We start from the raw sequence: 15971 nt of genomic DNA on the forward strand, positions 1-15971 counted from the left end.
TGGCTTGTGACAAGATACGCATTATGTTGGATTGTTGGAAAAACTTGTCCAGTATGATGAACGACTCTTTAAAGTCGCCAAAAAAGGAGAACCGAACATCTAACAAGACAATACGCAACATGCACGGTGCGCCTACATAAACACGGGTGTGTACCGAGTCAAACATCGTAATCGACCGTAAGCATGCACGATCAGATTCACAGAATTCGGTACATGAGGGTGTAGCAACTAGAAAGTCTGAACTCCTTATGAAACGTACCGTTGCATCACCGGTCACCACACGCAGAATCCACAGCTGCGCCCATCAGCCATTGAGTGAGATTGCAACCAAGTTATCCAGCAGTAGTCAGCATGAGCTACTGAAATGTCTCGCAGAAAACTAAGGACAGCCCTAGAATATGAAAAACATCTCCATGGTTGAAAGGCAGACGAACACCATAGCTATATCACCGGTCATCAGAGCATCTTCCTAAAATCCTAACTTGCCTTCTGGGCCTGGAGCCCTGGGCGGCGCGCGAGAACGTTGGCAGCTTGCAATCAGACGGTGGCGGCTGCCTCGCCGCCACCAGTCTCTTCCTTCATCTTCTGAAATCTCCCGGACAAACCTAAAATCAGATATAGATGCCACATGTCTGTCAAAAGATTCAAAATACAGAGCCCATTTTATTTTGATAGAAATAATTAGCCTCCTGGTTATGACCACAAATATGTGCATATAAGTTCTGAATCTAATTACGAAACAAAGTGTTTCATGCATGCCTTACACTACCTCACACACATATAAGGACTTGCACAGGACCAGACATAACATAATCTATCTTTGTTTGTGTTCGAGATAATCTATCTTTGTTTTCGAGATGATAAACGACTCATGCTGAAGTTATTAACATGTGGGCAAACATCTACATAATCTTACATACATATAAGCAGGCATAAGCATTGTGCAAGCTACTCAAATAATAAACAAGATATTACAGGAAGTAAAATCCTTTTCTATGTACAACAAGATGGCAGTATTGTATTGATTTTAGAAAATTCATATGGCCAAACAAGAAAACATCTCTGCAGGCTCTAGCTATGTACCCAATAACCCAAATCTGTCTTCATGCTAGGAACCTTGTAGAACATATCTTTCTCTTGAACTTCACTTTAGAGGACATTGAGTTGATCAGTTCTTTTGGACAAATGAACTTGGCAGTTAAGCTCTCAACTCATGAACAGAGCTCAGACAGCAGATGCAAAAAACTATATTATACTGATAAAGTACTACACTCCGAATCAAAACTAGCCCAAACATTACACCAGGTAGTAGTCCACACGCCACAGAGCAAGAGCAAATGGAGAACTGATGACAAAATTGTCAAGCAAAATTACTTGCCTAACATACTCAAATACACAAGAAGCAAGTAGCTACAAGCTACCTCAATTCTGCAGTTCCTGAATGGACAGTCTCATGTATACAATATGCCATATGATAAGACCAGAGGTGTGCATACACACGAGTGACGCTTAGCACAGATTCATGAAATGCAAAACTTGAAAATTCCCAAACTAGCTAAGTGGACATATACTTTATGTTGAGCAAGCAGACAAGCACCGTACAGACCAAGACAGAATCGATCTAGACATCTAGTACTGGAGAAAGATATATAACTATGTGTGCAAATGGAATGAAATTAAGCATTGGAGCACATCTGCTGTAACAAAGACACATTAATATCACGGTCACGGATGCAACTATACAAGTAGCCACCCACCTGAAAACTGAAAGTGAAGCAGATCACATAGGGGAGAAATCAAGCTGAATTATATACCTGCGGTTAGCGCCGGCGGCAGCTCCCACGCGAGAACACCGGACGAAGAGGAGGCGCGGCCCTCGTGAGCTTCGCTCTCCACCACCTTCTTGGTACGCCTGTTGACAGCGAAGAGGTACTTCTTTACGAAGAAGTAGACGATGTCGGGGTTCTCGGGGTGGATGAAGGCGACCCTGGGGGGCTTCTTCTTCGGCATCGGCAGCCCTGCCGCCTTGTAGCTGTCCCAGATCTCGGCAAAGCTTACACAGTGCTCGGGCGTCCACTCGATCAGCTATCTCCGGATCAGCGAGCGTGTGAATGGTGAGCTTGGGTTCGCCCTGGCGCGGGCAGCTCATCTCGACACATCGGAACTTGCCATTGCTGACCTGCACGAAACGGCGGGAGGCGCGCTTTCTCTGGGAGCAGTAGCTGCAGCCGTGATGGCCCCCACCGTGGCCGCCGCCTTTCGGGAGCCGGACGTAGGCCATCTCCGGCTCGTCAGCGAAGGGGTCGCAGGCGAGGAGGTGGCGCGGTCGACCCACCAGAGCTTGCCGTCGTGGGAGACGACGCCGTCGAAGCTCCAGATCCAGTTGGGCAGGGGGTTGTCGACGTCCACCTCGACCCACTCCCCGGCCTCGGACGAGAAGCAGATCAGCGTGGCCTCGTCGCAGCCAACGATGTTCTGGAACTCGACGACCATGTACCCGCTCCCGCCGCGGGCTCAGCGATGACGCCGACGGTGGAGGCGTTGAGGAAGTCGGGGTCGGGGACGCGGGAGGCGGCGCCGGAGGGCACGTCGAGGACGAAGCAGGCCGGCTTGGGGACGCGGCCGACGTGGATGGTGCGCTCGACGCCGTCGGGGCCGCGGTAGGCGCGCGCCTCTGTGGGAGGGCGCTCGGACACGGACGGCGGGGCGAGGACGAGGAAGAGGCCGGTCGGGTCCGCGGCGAGGACGCAGGGGGAGTCGATGTCGGCATGCGGGTCCGGGTCGGCGGCGAGGACGGTTGGGGCGACGGTGAGCTGGGTGACGCGCGGCGGCGCCGCGAGCGCGAGGGAGATGTCGGCGCCGGGCTGAAGCTCGCCGGCGGCGGTGGCCACGCGCGGGGCCGTGTCCAGGATCACCCACGACGGCGACGGAGAAGCCATCCGATCGGACTCGCCAAGCAAGGCAAGGAGAGGAGTGGGTGGGTGGCTGGGTGGTTTGATCACTTGGCTGGCTTTGTGGTGGAGTGAGATCGGCCGTGCTACTGTTAGGGTTTAATCAGGAGTTTGCATTGGTTTGTGACCCTCCGGGAGGAGGGGAAAGAGGCGAGGGGGGATTTGTTCGGATTGTCCATGCCTCCCCCTCCATGGCCGCCGATCCTGGCTGGCGGGGCGTCGGTAAGAGGCGGCCCGAGCACGGAGATGGGCGCGGGGTCGGCGGACCTCTGAGGCAGCCATCGCCGGCGGCGGACAACGTTGTTTCAGAAAGCCCCCTCGTGGTCCAATAATTTACACAAAACCCCCTAAATTGGATCGCGATCAATAATCGTGATCCAATTATTTGCACAAAACCGGATCGCGATCAATAGTCGCGATCCAATTATTTACGTAAATACCCTACGTATTTTCAGAATGGTCCCTCTGCCATCACTGCTAACGGGTTCTCCTTCCCGCGCGGCTCCGGCGATTGCCTCGCCGTCGCCGTGCAGAGCTCCAATCCTCCTCCCGATCCCTACCCCCTTCATCGCCGAATCCCTCCTGCCGCGCCCGCCTCCCTCCGCGGCTCCGCCATTGCCAGCCCCCCGAACCTCCAATCGTCGTCGGGTACTCGGGACCGGGCGGCGCCGTCGCGACGCGCCAGCCTGCCGTGATTTTGCGCTGCCGTTCAGGCGCGCAGGAGCGAGGCCGTCGCGAGAGGCAACTAGTGGTGCTGGGGCTACGAACCGTTTGAACGCTCGCCGTCACTGGGGCTACGAACCGTTTGAATGTTTATGATATGCATCTATCTTCCTAAGAAGTACTTTAGTCATCTCTCATTGTTCTCCACTGCACATGTTGATGCACATTAGCACATGTATCCCTTATCAGTTCTCTACTGCACATGTTGATTCACATTAGCATATATTTCCCTTTCAGGCCGCATTGAAACCAGAACTTGAGCATTTTACTTTTTAATAACCCAAGCAAGAAAAAGAAACATGTCCCAAGCTAAAATAAAAGAATCATCCACCTGTTTCTGACAGTTCTAATACCCAATCCGACAGATTGTTGTCATTCTCCTTCATGCAGCATACTAGGGAAGCATTATTGTCAGAATACAAGGACATGCCACCTGCAAAACTCAAAACAACAGACATGGCAACACCAAGAGGCTTAAAGCATCAGCATGTATAGGAGAACATGCTTGCGAAATTTTAGCATAAGCATAAATTCCCTGGGACAAAAGAGCATGATCTCGGTTCTAACTTGTAAGATAGCAAGATGCCAAGATCTGTAGCATTCAACAAAGGGAGCAGCATTAACTTAGCATAAACAATCAGGAAGAGGTTGGTAGATTATCGAAAGAAGCCTTCGCTCGGCATGATTGATACATACATTGTTACGGGCATGGCTGCGGTCAACATAGCATACGAGATACTGGTCAAGGTTGCAGGGGCTGGCAGCGGGAGCTAAACCTCGGTCTAAACTGAAGACAAACTTGTGCGGCGGTTCGGTCCTCCTGTGGTTCTTCTTGTTGCTGATATGGTAGATGCTGAACTGTCGGGTTTGCTGATGAAGGCAGCCCAGGTATATCGCGTCAGCAGCGATCGAGGGGAATGTTTCCGTAGAGATGTGCAAGCAGTGCGTCTTGCCGACGAACACCGCCCACCGGCCAAGGCTCCTCACAGGGACCAGCCTCCTGTTGGCGATGTCCACCTCCAACACCTCGATGCGGCTGGTGAGGCCTCCTCTTGTAAGTCCCCACGCCACCGAAGAGCTCAATACCTCTCCAGTACCGAACCATTAGCATCCTTCCACCGGTGCTGGCAACCAGGAAGGAGATTATGCGCTTGTAGCAAATGTTATCGTATTCGGCGAAGCGGCGCTGGTCGACCACTTCCACCAGCCGAGGCAGTGGCCGCAGCTCCACCTGGTAGACCGAATCCTCCGGTGAGCTGACGTAGCAGCGCCCTCCTAGGGACAGCAACGTGTAGTATAGGAGCCTGCCATGAATGTCGTACGTCGGGTGGGATGCCTGGCCCGAGCTCACCAGCGTCCAATGCGCATCGCCGGGTCTGGCGAAGATGATGTTGGTCACCCCTTCCTTCAGGCAGAGCACTAGTGTGGGCGGGGAGGTGGAGTCGTCAAAACCTGCGCCATTGACCACTTGCGGAAGAACGGCCAGGGAATCCTGAACACCGCGGAAATGTATCCCAGCTCGACGGCGGCTCGGCGTCAACGATGCTGGAGATGGCCGGGAAATCGGTGACGACGTTGCTGAGAGGGTCGAGGAGGCGGATGACCTTGGTGAGCTTGTGGAGGAGGAGGAGGCCGTCGGCGGCGCAGATGTGGCAGTGGGTGGAGAGTGCCGGGAGGTCGACGCCTAGGGAGGCCGCGGTGGCCAGGTTGAGGAGGCTGCGGCAGGGCCCGGCGTCGCGGACGATGGACGGTGTTAGAATCTGATACCCGTCGTTGTACGCAGCTCCCGGATCTTAAATGATATTGTGAGTACGACACGAGTTTGCACCGTATCAAGATTGTGTTGAATCTTGTAGAAAATCCTAAATGACGGCGTTGAGGCAACCTCGACAAGAGAATAGGATTTTGGCGAAGCTGATCTCAAATTTTTTAAGCACAACTGTACAAGTGATTGTCACTCCCTCACAACCCTACTCGACCCTTAGGACCCTTTAATTCTTACTCTATACAAAAATCTAGTGCTACAGAACTGTCTAGCCTATCCCTCTAAGTGCTCCTAATTGCATCTTACAAGCCTTGGATGAGACCTTGGTGTTTGTCTTCAGCTTAATTAATTCAAGAGACTGCACCCCTTATTTATATAGTCCCCTCCAGGTCTCCTATACATGTAAGTAGGAGTCCTGCACCTAGTAGGATTCAATGCTCAAGTTCTAATAGCACACTCCTATTGAGTCCTGATCCGAGTAAAATTTGAGTCTCCCCCTGCAACCGGCACCATCAAGTTGCGTGGGCGGAACCGGCTGTCGGAGCCTCGCGCGCGGGTCGGCGGTGAGCTCGCGCCACGGCTTGCACACGGCACGGAAGCAGAGGTGCTCCGCCACGTCGTGGGAGAGCAGCTGGCCGGAGATCTCCCCGACGAGTTCAGGAAGGAGGTTGGCCCAATCCCTCCATTCGTGCGGACTGTAGTGGACAAGCGCTTCCGTCTTCTTCCTGTTACGTACAGGTACATCGCCACCGGACGCGCCAGGGCTGCCGCGCTCCTGAGCCTGACACCTCCCAGATCGCTCCGAAAATTCTGCAAGGAGGCGCCACCACCACGCTCGTCATCATCCCTTCAGATCTGTGGCCATTGGAGGGATCAGCATGGCCCCGGCGCAGCGACAGGTGATCTCTCATCTAATACAGGTGTGAGCAAGTAGGTTTGGTGGGCAGTGGAAACAGGGAGGGGTCGAAGGCGCCTGAGCGATCCAGGTATACAAGCTTGAGCAAGTAGATCTTCCGCCGGCACGGGGTTTGCTGGTTTGGTGAGCGGGAGCCGGGAGTTGTGGCGGCGAGAGGAACGGTGTTCAGACTTGGACCACGTATCGGCCCAACCCAGCTACAAGCCCAATGGGCCGTAGCGCATTGCCTCTCTCTCATCATTTTGCACTCGCACGGTCGCACCACACACTATCAGCTCGATGCTTGAGAGTTGAGACCGCCAAGTCTTCCGCACGTGCCGTCCTCGTCCATACGTGTGTGTGCTGTGCCCTCCAGATCTCGGGGATATTGGGATGCCATGTAGTGACCGTGACTTCACCACGACGAGCATGTACGTACTGGCTCTCCCTATCTTTGCTGTAAAATGCTGTGGCGGGAAGAATGTTGTTATTGGTCGACATGCACGTCGTCCCGTTATTTCTCGATCTGTAGATCGTGCGATCACTCAGCTCCGAGGTGACGTGTAACGGCCACGACATTTCCAACGGCCAATGGGCAGCCTAGCCTATCTCGCACGGGCTACACACACTCACGCGGCATCTCACTCACCTCAGTGCGCGTAAGGATCATGGGCTTACGCATCATCGATCGCTGAGTGCACGCTCGCGCGTCCTGATCGCACGCTCCTAAATCCTAATCGAGAGCGAACCATTCTAGTCGTACGCCACTTAATCTGAAGTCTCCCATTCTAGATGTACGTACAGGTGCAGCTACTTCAGCGGAGTCTTGCTGCCTTTTTGACTATCAGACGTTGTACCTACCGGTGAGTCGTGTTAGAGGGATTGTTACTGCTGCAAGTCAGCAAGTTCGCTTCGTTGCTGACGACCACCGCTCGGCACCAGGAATTCAACGAACCCTGCATGTCTCGAGCTGCTCATCAAAAACAATTTGAACTTGCTAGCGTCTGGACGTCCGACGTCCGGAGCTAGCATCGGATGGTGGTTTCCCCGTAAAAATCGCACAATCACTGCCTTGCAACACGAATGAACAACTTCTACGACACGGGAAAAGGACATTTACAAAAAAAAAAAATAGCGTTTGCAACATCAAAATACCTCATTGCTCTCATATCTTTGCTATCCGATTCTAGATAGAAAAAAACCCCCCACCGCATAGCATATTTCGTGCAACATTCAGCTATGCTATCTGTTGCAGCATTGTAAGGTGCAACATCCCAAACCAACTATTGTAATATCTTAAATCACCATGCGAAACATCAAAGATCATCTGATGCAACATCGCTAGTTTTACTATGTCATCGTTTCGATTCCAGAACAAAATCACTGTCTATCAGCCATGCAACATCAAAGTATCTCCAATGCAACATCTCAGACTAACTACTATAGCATCAAAAATTCGAACATGGAAATGAAACAAATTAAAAATCAACCTCGCAACGTCAAAGATCATCACATGCAACATTTGCGAATACTAATCCCAACATCTCAAATCATCCATTGCAACATTGAAAAAAAATGCAATATTCTTGGAGAGAGAGATGGGGAAGACGGGAGGAAGGAGAGGGCATGGCACCCTCGCTGGCAGAGGGCCGTGGTGATGAGAATGCGAGTAGCTACATCTTTCTCCTTCTTCGTCGTTGCTCCACTGCCCCCAAGGCAGAATCACCTCCAATGACAGCTTCTAGCCGATCTGCTGCTCTAGAGTTCGTCCCCGACGGCGGCGGTGGCCAACTACAGCCACAGGCGCCTCACCTCAACGCTAGGAGCTAGAGATGTAAAGCGCCCGAGGACCTGCAGTGGCCACGGAGCCTTGCCGCGGCCTGCGCATGAACGGGAGAGAGAGAGAAAGGAGAGAGAGAGCACGTATCTGCATGGATGCGAACAGGAGAGAGACACGGGGACGGATAGCAGTTAGAGATAATAAGGATAACAAGTCTATCGAGTGAGTTTAGATTGAGTCACGGGCTCATGAGAAGAATCGCAAATCGTTGTGTGCTTACGTGCAGTGGACTCGTCTGGTGGATGGTGGATGAAGTCCGGCGGGGGAGTCTAGCATGGGACGTATGATGCTTAGCATTACCGAAAACAATTCGTCCTGGACTTTGGCGAAAGCGGCCGGCCTTGGTGAATCCCTGCTGGCTGCTGTGCCTAGAAATTTACAATAACAGGAAGGTACCGTGCGCACACCTGTGCGGTAGATGACAGATTTACTGGGTCCTCGTCGATGAGATGGACGTGTCAAGACTCGAGACAGAGAGAGAAATGGCGCGTTTACGTTAGCAGATATAGAGCCGGCAAGTCAAAGGTCCGGATGCGCCCGCGCGCGGCCGGGGCAGCAGCAGTTGGCGACGTGCCCGATCGCGACCCGACCGCACGCGGAAACGGAAGCTTGAGAAACATTAGGAAATTCCAACACGGAAAACCGTCGTTGCACATACTGATGCACATGGACGTACTGCATCCTATTTTACTCTGCAGGAACTGCTGACCTGCACAGATTCTGCGTAAGATTTTTTAGTTTTTTTTTTCCAGCCACGAGATGCTGGCGACTCGTAGAGCTCACCAAGTGTCCGGATCGGATTTTTTTTTTCATTTGGCGTGTGAACGTTGCCAAATCATTTCATTCCTTTTATGTTCTAAGCCAGATGCCAGATCATATCTCTGTGTGACGACGTGCGGCCGTATTGTCACGGGGCTAGCTAGCTGGTTTTGGATTTCGATTGCTCTACCGATAGGACTCATTGACTACTGTGTCGATCCGGCCGTGTGGTGGCGCGCGGCATCAAGGAGGGAACGTGCAGATATAAAACTTGGATTGCTGTACGAATTGAAGGAACAAACTACAAACCAAATTAAACTAGTTAATCGCAGTCTGACCGGTTTGTTAATTAGCGCACATTTTTCACGGCTATATGCTCCTTTTTCTCATGGAATGATAAGCGTGTCGATCTAATCCAGCTGCGGCAACTGATATTCTTTCTGTTAGCTCTGCAAATGATACATGCATGTGTATCGTATCTCAGTATTTAAATGTGTGATCATATGTATAAGCATCTTGACAGAATCACGGCTTAATCCAACAAACATTACAAAAGAGAGCACAAGAAGAACTTGCCCTCCCTCGGCTCCCCTGCAGAAAGCAGGTACCCGGTGCTGCCAAAACGCTGCCGTCTATGCATGCAGATTGCAGACTACGACATGTCTACTAGAAGATGGAAAAACGCTAACCAAGGTAATTCAGCCGACCAGGAGTCAATTTCTTGCGCCGGGAGTATAATTTTCAAGTGAACCCATCCCCACGTGGGGTCTAATTTTCCTTGATCACTCTTCAGGTCAAGGTCCTCCATTCACATGGTGACATGAATCCATCAAGCAACAGCACTAGGACAGTTGCAAGCACGGCCGCAGTTGCAACTTGCAATCTGCTGAAACCACTCAAAAGTTTCAGAGACCAGGATGTCTTGTACTTGGTGCTGGCGAGTGGACCCATGGGAAATTATCAAAAAGGGCGGCGCCCTATCCAGTTTTCCAAACTGCTACCCCTACCGTTCTCTTGTTTTTCCAAAAGGAGCTGCGAGATCAAAAGAGTTTGGAATTGGATAAGCCATTTTTTTCTTCAAAAAGTCACCGTGCTTATGCTCACACCGGCAGCGCAGCAGAAGCTGAGAACGACGAACTCAGGGCAGCCAGGCCCGTGGGCCGTGGAGCCGTCGTTGACTAGCCTAGCCCCAGAGGCCCGTGAGCCGGACTCCTCCAGTGGGTCCCACTGGACGATTCCCCCCAGCGGTGACGTGGCGGCATCTGGCCGGTCGGATGGGTTTGAAATTTCTCCGAAGAGCTGGGCTTCCCTCTCTATAAAAACCGGGAGAGGCTGGGAGACTTGCGGTCATCTCCCTCCGCTCCGGCCTCATCAGCGAGTGGTTGTGTGTGGATACGAACACCTGCAAGTACTTCCATCCGAGGGGAGAGCATCATCAGAGAGGTCGCCTCAGGGAGCTAGCCAAGATGCCGGCAGGAGGGTTCTCGGTGTCGGCGCCGTCCGGCGTCGAGTTCGAGGCCAAGATCACGCCGATCGTGATCATTTCCTGCATCATGGCGGCCACCGGCGGTCTCATGTTCGGCTACGACGTCGGCATCTCAGGTACGCCCGAGCTGGCTCCAGAGAATCATGCAAAAATCGTCTTACATGAGAAACGTCCCTCTTCGTCATGTGTATACACACACAAACACACACACATCTGTTCGGTTTCTTTCAATGGATAATTGGATATGGTTACTCCATGGAAATTTTGCAAGCTTTGTTCATTTTGTGAACACAAATGGATAAGCCCAAACTTCAAAGAGAGTTAATGGAGTTTTTACTATACCCATCAATGCGTCCCATTAACATCAGATTCGAAGATATTCCAAATTTGCCATTTTGAATATTTTCCTTTCAAGCTTTGTTCTCAAAACTACAAGTACATATGAATCCTTGAGGATCCCCATCACTATTATTTCTATGGAAGAAAATATCGTGCTGTGAGCTAGCCACCTGCTTTGACAGGCTGGTTAGTCAACGCATGTGCAAGCCGTGGATGGAGCCTGTTGAGACACAGCTTTCTTTCCAAAAAAAAATTTGTGGTATTTTTTTCCATGGTCGATACATCTTTGCTAAAAAGAAGATAATTATCCAGAAAATACTGTAATAAACAACCACTCGTGTCTGAAACCGTGAACTGCTTAGGTCTACTATAGCAACAGCGTTTCCTTTTTTCAGGATACCGCAAAGAAAACCTTGAGCAAGAAAGATATATGCTGTAACTCCCTAGGTTTCTTGAAAATCTGAAGTCTTTGTTATTATCACTAAATGTACACACCCAGTGATATTACTTGGTGTAGGTTTATATATACATGCTACACAATATATAGCACATGGCACAAGAACACAAGAGAAAATTAAATTATATATAGTACTACTGTAATATACATGCCTCCCTTTCAAGAGTTTAGGTACATTGTTAATGGTCGCTGCCTTAGTCAAACACCTTGAACCAACGCTTTCATGGCGCGTTTTCAGTGGCTCTGAGTATTGCAAGTACCAGCAGCCATCACTAGCAAGCTAGTTGGTATCTTTGACAATATTGCATCACCAGAGCGACGAACATGTAAAAAGAATCGATGTCATGTCAAATAAAAGATGTGAGAAATGTACAAAATGTCATGGATATATATGATAACTTATTGTGTGCAGGCGGCGTGACGTCGATGGACGACTTCCTGGGCAAGTTCTTCCCGGCGGTGCTGCGGAAGAAGCACGAGGACAAGGAGAGCAACTACTGCAAGTACGACAACCAGGGCCTGCAGCTGTTCACGTCGTCGCTCTACCTCGCGGGGCTCACGGCCACCTTCTTCGCCTCCTACACCACGCGCCGCCTCGGGCGCCGCCTCACCATGCTCATCGCCGGCGTCTTCTTCATCGTCGGCGTCATCTTCAACGGCGCCGCCCAGGACCTCGCCATGCTCATCGTCGGCAGGATCCTGCTCGGCTGCGGCGTCGGCTTCGCCAACCAGGTATGTAAGCGTCGTTAAATTTGGATGTTTGCATTATTGCACGGGTTTCTCTTTCGTCCTTTATTATCTCGTTGTCACGTTACGTTTTCGTCGCAGTAACGTGTGACGATGTGCGATGGATGAGGAGCATAATTCTTTAGTCAAAAAGTATTGGCAGGCCAAACCAGTGCCCGGTTTCAAGATTATTGGTAGCACGCGCGAGCGTTATTTTCTGCATCCGTGACAAGGACGTGTGTGTATTTTGGTCACCGTCCTTGGTCCATCAAGATCAAGCATCTCCATCCGGGTCTTAAAATTGTACACGCCGCCTAGCCCAGTTCAGTGCTCCCCAAAGTGTGTTTTTATACTCTCGATGCCTCGTCTACCAGCTACCAGCAGTAGTATACTGTGCACAGCCTGGGCCCCTCGTATTTTCCGGAAATTTTGGGGTCAAACGCGTAGAAACTGTGTACACGCCGAGTATTACTATACCCCAGCAGGCGGACACCTGGGCGTCGGTCAGTCGGTGACGGTGCCGGGTCTCGCGTATAGGACTTGCAGTGCGTTACGTTCATTTGGCGCCTCTGCCGTTGACAGCAACGGGGTGATAACCTTCTCAAGTTTCAAGATCCCCCAGCCGCGCTTGCAGTTAAACAAAATTGCTGAAGAAACTTGGACCAATGAGCAGGTGATAGGTGTGCACCGTGACTGTCGCTGTAACTTGGTTTTGCTTCTTCTCTCTTGGGGAAAAAGTTATGATAGGGGAAGTTTTTGTTTTTACTGGTGCTGGCAATACTACTACAAAATTGTTCACCGTTCTTGTGGGCTTGTGGCTGCTAGCTACCTGTTCTTTAGCTATCCCAGTTGCGATCAACGGGAACGACGGAGGAATCTGCAACTTTGGGCCATAGCCATGTTGACTCTACGTGTAGACCACACGGGTCACGAATCGCGGTGCATAGAGTAACTTGTGGTAGTCTAGTCCTGCAGGAAATTACCTGCCATCTTCCTGAGTCCTGAGTCCTGACTGGCTGGCTGCAAGGAACCTTGCCTGGACTCTTCTGCTGTTCTGCTCTAGCTCCTGTCAGGATTCTAAACTGCAGCCACAACCACTATAGATTCCCTGAAGCTCAGAACGGAACCGAATGAGCTTCCGCGCATGGACTAAAATGTAGTGGCAAGATGCTTATCGCCGACGGCTGGACTGCAAATCATGCTGGTTTCCAGTCCATGCCAGCATATAGGACACGCACCGCGCAATTATGTGAGGGCAGGCGGGACTAGGGCAGTGTCCACGCGATCAGTTTATTGAGCAGCTAAACTTTTTTTTGGGGCAATATCGAGCTGCTAAACTGAGCAGCTTTTAGGGAAAACAAATGAGTTCGATGGAGGCCTACGATCAGCAGGCGTAGTAGGAGGAGGAGGATGGACATTTGTCCTACTTTCTAGTGTATACATGCTTGGGTTCAAAACACCAACTGCTACGGTCGGACGTATGTGCAGAATGTACGCACGGGTGCACCAACCGTTCTGACGCTCCTTTCCGCCGTTTGTAGACGTTCACATGGGATGGGCGCTGATCTTAGTATTTTGAGACTTTATCTTTTTCTCTATGGACGACGTTAGGCTAGTTCTTTTTTAAGCTATAGACTAGGACTGAATGTTGAATAGCTTGTGCATCTCCATTGGATGGTTTGGCTGATCCCAAGTGGATAATATAGTTTCATTCCCCTATTTTGAGAGTTTGGGTCAAAAAAAAGAGCTTGGCATGATCGAACCACCAAGTTCATTAGGGCCCAACGAGCATTTAATGAAAAGCTCGGCCTAATGGCCCAATAGGCATTTGAAAAAACTGGAGTATTCTTTTTAAAACTACGGCCCAATAGGCATTTTCTTTTCTAAAAATCTCAGCCCAACGGCACTGTCTGTCAGTTTTTTGAACGAACGGGCACTGTCTGTCATTTAGCTCCTCAAAATATGCATTTGGAGAATAATGTTATTTTTCAGAAGCTGTAAAAAACGAATTTTAGAAGGTATTAAAAAATTAGTTGCAGAACTCAACATACTCGTGATATTCTGCATCACAAACTTGGTTTCATAATCAATAATTCAATACATTCCTGCTGCTGTGCAGGCCGTTCCTCTGTTCCTGTCTGAGATCGCGCCGACGAGGATCCGCGGCGGGCTCAACATCCTGTTCCAGCTCAACGTCACTATCGGCATCCTCTTCGCCAACCTCGTCAACTACGGCACCTCCAAGTAAGTCCCAGCTTAACCATGATCGGCCTGTGCGTGCGCTATACCGGCAGTAATCGATGGAACTGATGAGCCTCGTGCGTCTATGCTATGCAGGATCCACCCGTGGGGATGGAGGCTTTCGCTGTCGCTCGCCGGCATCCCGGCCGTGCTGCTCACCCTTGGCGCGCTCTTCGTAACGGACACGCCCAACAGCCTCATCGAGCGCGGCCGCCTGGACGAGGGCAAGGCCGTGCTCAAGAAGATCCGCGGCACCGACAACGTGGAGCCGGAGTTCAACGAGATCGTGGAGGCCAGCCGCATCGCCCAGGAGGTCAAGCACCCCTTCCGCAACCTCCTCCAGCGCCGCAACCGCCCGCAGCTCGTCATCGCCGTCCTCCTCCAGATCTTCCAGCAGTTCACGGGGATCAACGCCATCATGTTCTACGCGCCCGTGCTGTTCAACACGCTGGGGTTCAAGAGCGACGCGTCGCTCTACTCGGCGGTGATCACGGGCGCCGTCAACGTGCTCTCCACGCTGGTGTCCGTCTACTCGGTGGACCGCGTCGGCCGCCGGATGCTGCTGCTGGAGGCCGGCGTGCAGATGTTCCTGTCGCAGGTGGCCATCGCCGTGGTGCTGGGCATCAAGGTCACCGACCACTCCGACAACCTGGGCCACGGGTGGGCCATCATGGTGGTGGTCATGGTCTGCACCTTCGTCTCCTCCTTCGCCTGGTCCTGGGGCCCCCTCGGGTGGCTCATCCCCAGCGAGACCTTCCCGCTGGAGACGCGGTCGGCGGGGCAGAGCGTCACCGTCTGCGTCAACCTGCTCTTCACCTTCGTCATCGCGCAGGCCTTCCTCTCCATGCTCTGCCACCTCAAGTACGCCATCTTCGTCTTCTTCTCCGCGTGGGTCGTCGTCATGTCGCTCTTCGTGCTCTTCTTCCTGCCGGAGACCAAGAACGTGCCCATCGAGGAGATGACGGAGAGGGTGTGGAAGCAGCACTGGTTCTGGAAGCGATTTATGGACGACGACAACCACCACATCGTCAATGGCAAGATCACCGCCAACAATGGCGCCTCCGTTTAATAATTAACTAGATCCATCTGTTGATGCTTCAGAGTTCAGATTTGAGTAGTGTCTCCAACTGCCGACAACAATGTACTTCAGGGAGAGCACGGTTCAGTTATATGCGATGGGATGAGGCGAGTGTTTCGGCCGGAGACCAGGCTTCGTCTCTTTGATTTCTACTATCCTTCGTGTTTGGAAAAGCAAAGTTTTCATCGGGGCCTGCAATCGATCCCAACCAAGTCTGGTCACGGAAGCTGGTAGAACCTTGCAGAACAGATCTTGTGAAAGTAACAGTACCATTCCGTGCTGGCCTCTATTTAGCGTACTGTGTAAGCAAAATTGAAAGCCCTGATGCGTGATTCATGTTCATGCAAGGTGCAAGCATATATATTATGTTCTCCAATGCCATTTTACTGGTGAATGTTCGTCCAGTAGACTCTGCTACTTGTTCAGTAGCACCTTAAGCATCCATTATTCCATTAAGCTTGGGCAATCGAGTAACCTCATTCTGGTCAACACCAACTTCATAACCATGGTATATAGGATTTACGGAACTAAATTTGCTACTGCAGTACTGATACAAGTAGTTGCCGCAGGAAGTCTTTTTACATCTATTACTACATTCATCTACCATTAAGAATAACACACAGACAATATTTTCAAGCAGGCAGAATCCCTATCTTTTTAGCAACGCTGCAGTGGAGATAGGAAAAGAAAATGCAAAATAATTCCACATCT

At 51.1% G+C, this 15971-nt stretch overlaps 1 protein-coding gene across 1 annotated transcript; it reads left to right on the top strand.

Annotated features, from left to right (window-relative positions):
• Nucleotides 1–10264: 10264 nt before the first annotated feature.
• LOC117839413 (sugar transport protein MST4) lies at nucleotides 10265–15654 on the top strand. The gene is made up of 4 exons (XM_034719740.2): nucleotides 10265–10535; nucleotides 11628–11947; nucleotides 14061–14185; nucleotides 14279–15654. Exons 1-4 carry the CDS (start codon nucleotides 10400–10402, stop codon nucleotides 15249–15251), a joined length of 1554 nt encoding a protein of 517 aa, XP_034575631.1. The 5' UTR covers nucleotides 10265–10399; the 3' UTR covers nucleotides 15252–15654.
• The last annotated feature ends 317 nt before the right edge of the window (nucleotides 15655–15971 follow it).

The sequence above is a fragment of the Setaria viridis genome, chromosome 9 (assembly GCF_005286985.2).
Source record: "Setaria viridis chromosome 9, Setaria_viridis_v4.0, whole genome shotgun sequence".
Lineage (NCBI taxonomy): Eukaryota > Viridiplantae > Streptophyta > Magnoliopsida > Poales > Poaceae > Setaria > Setaria viridis.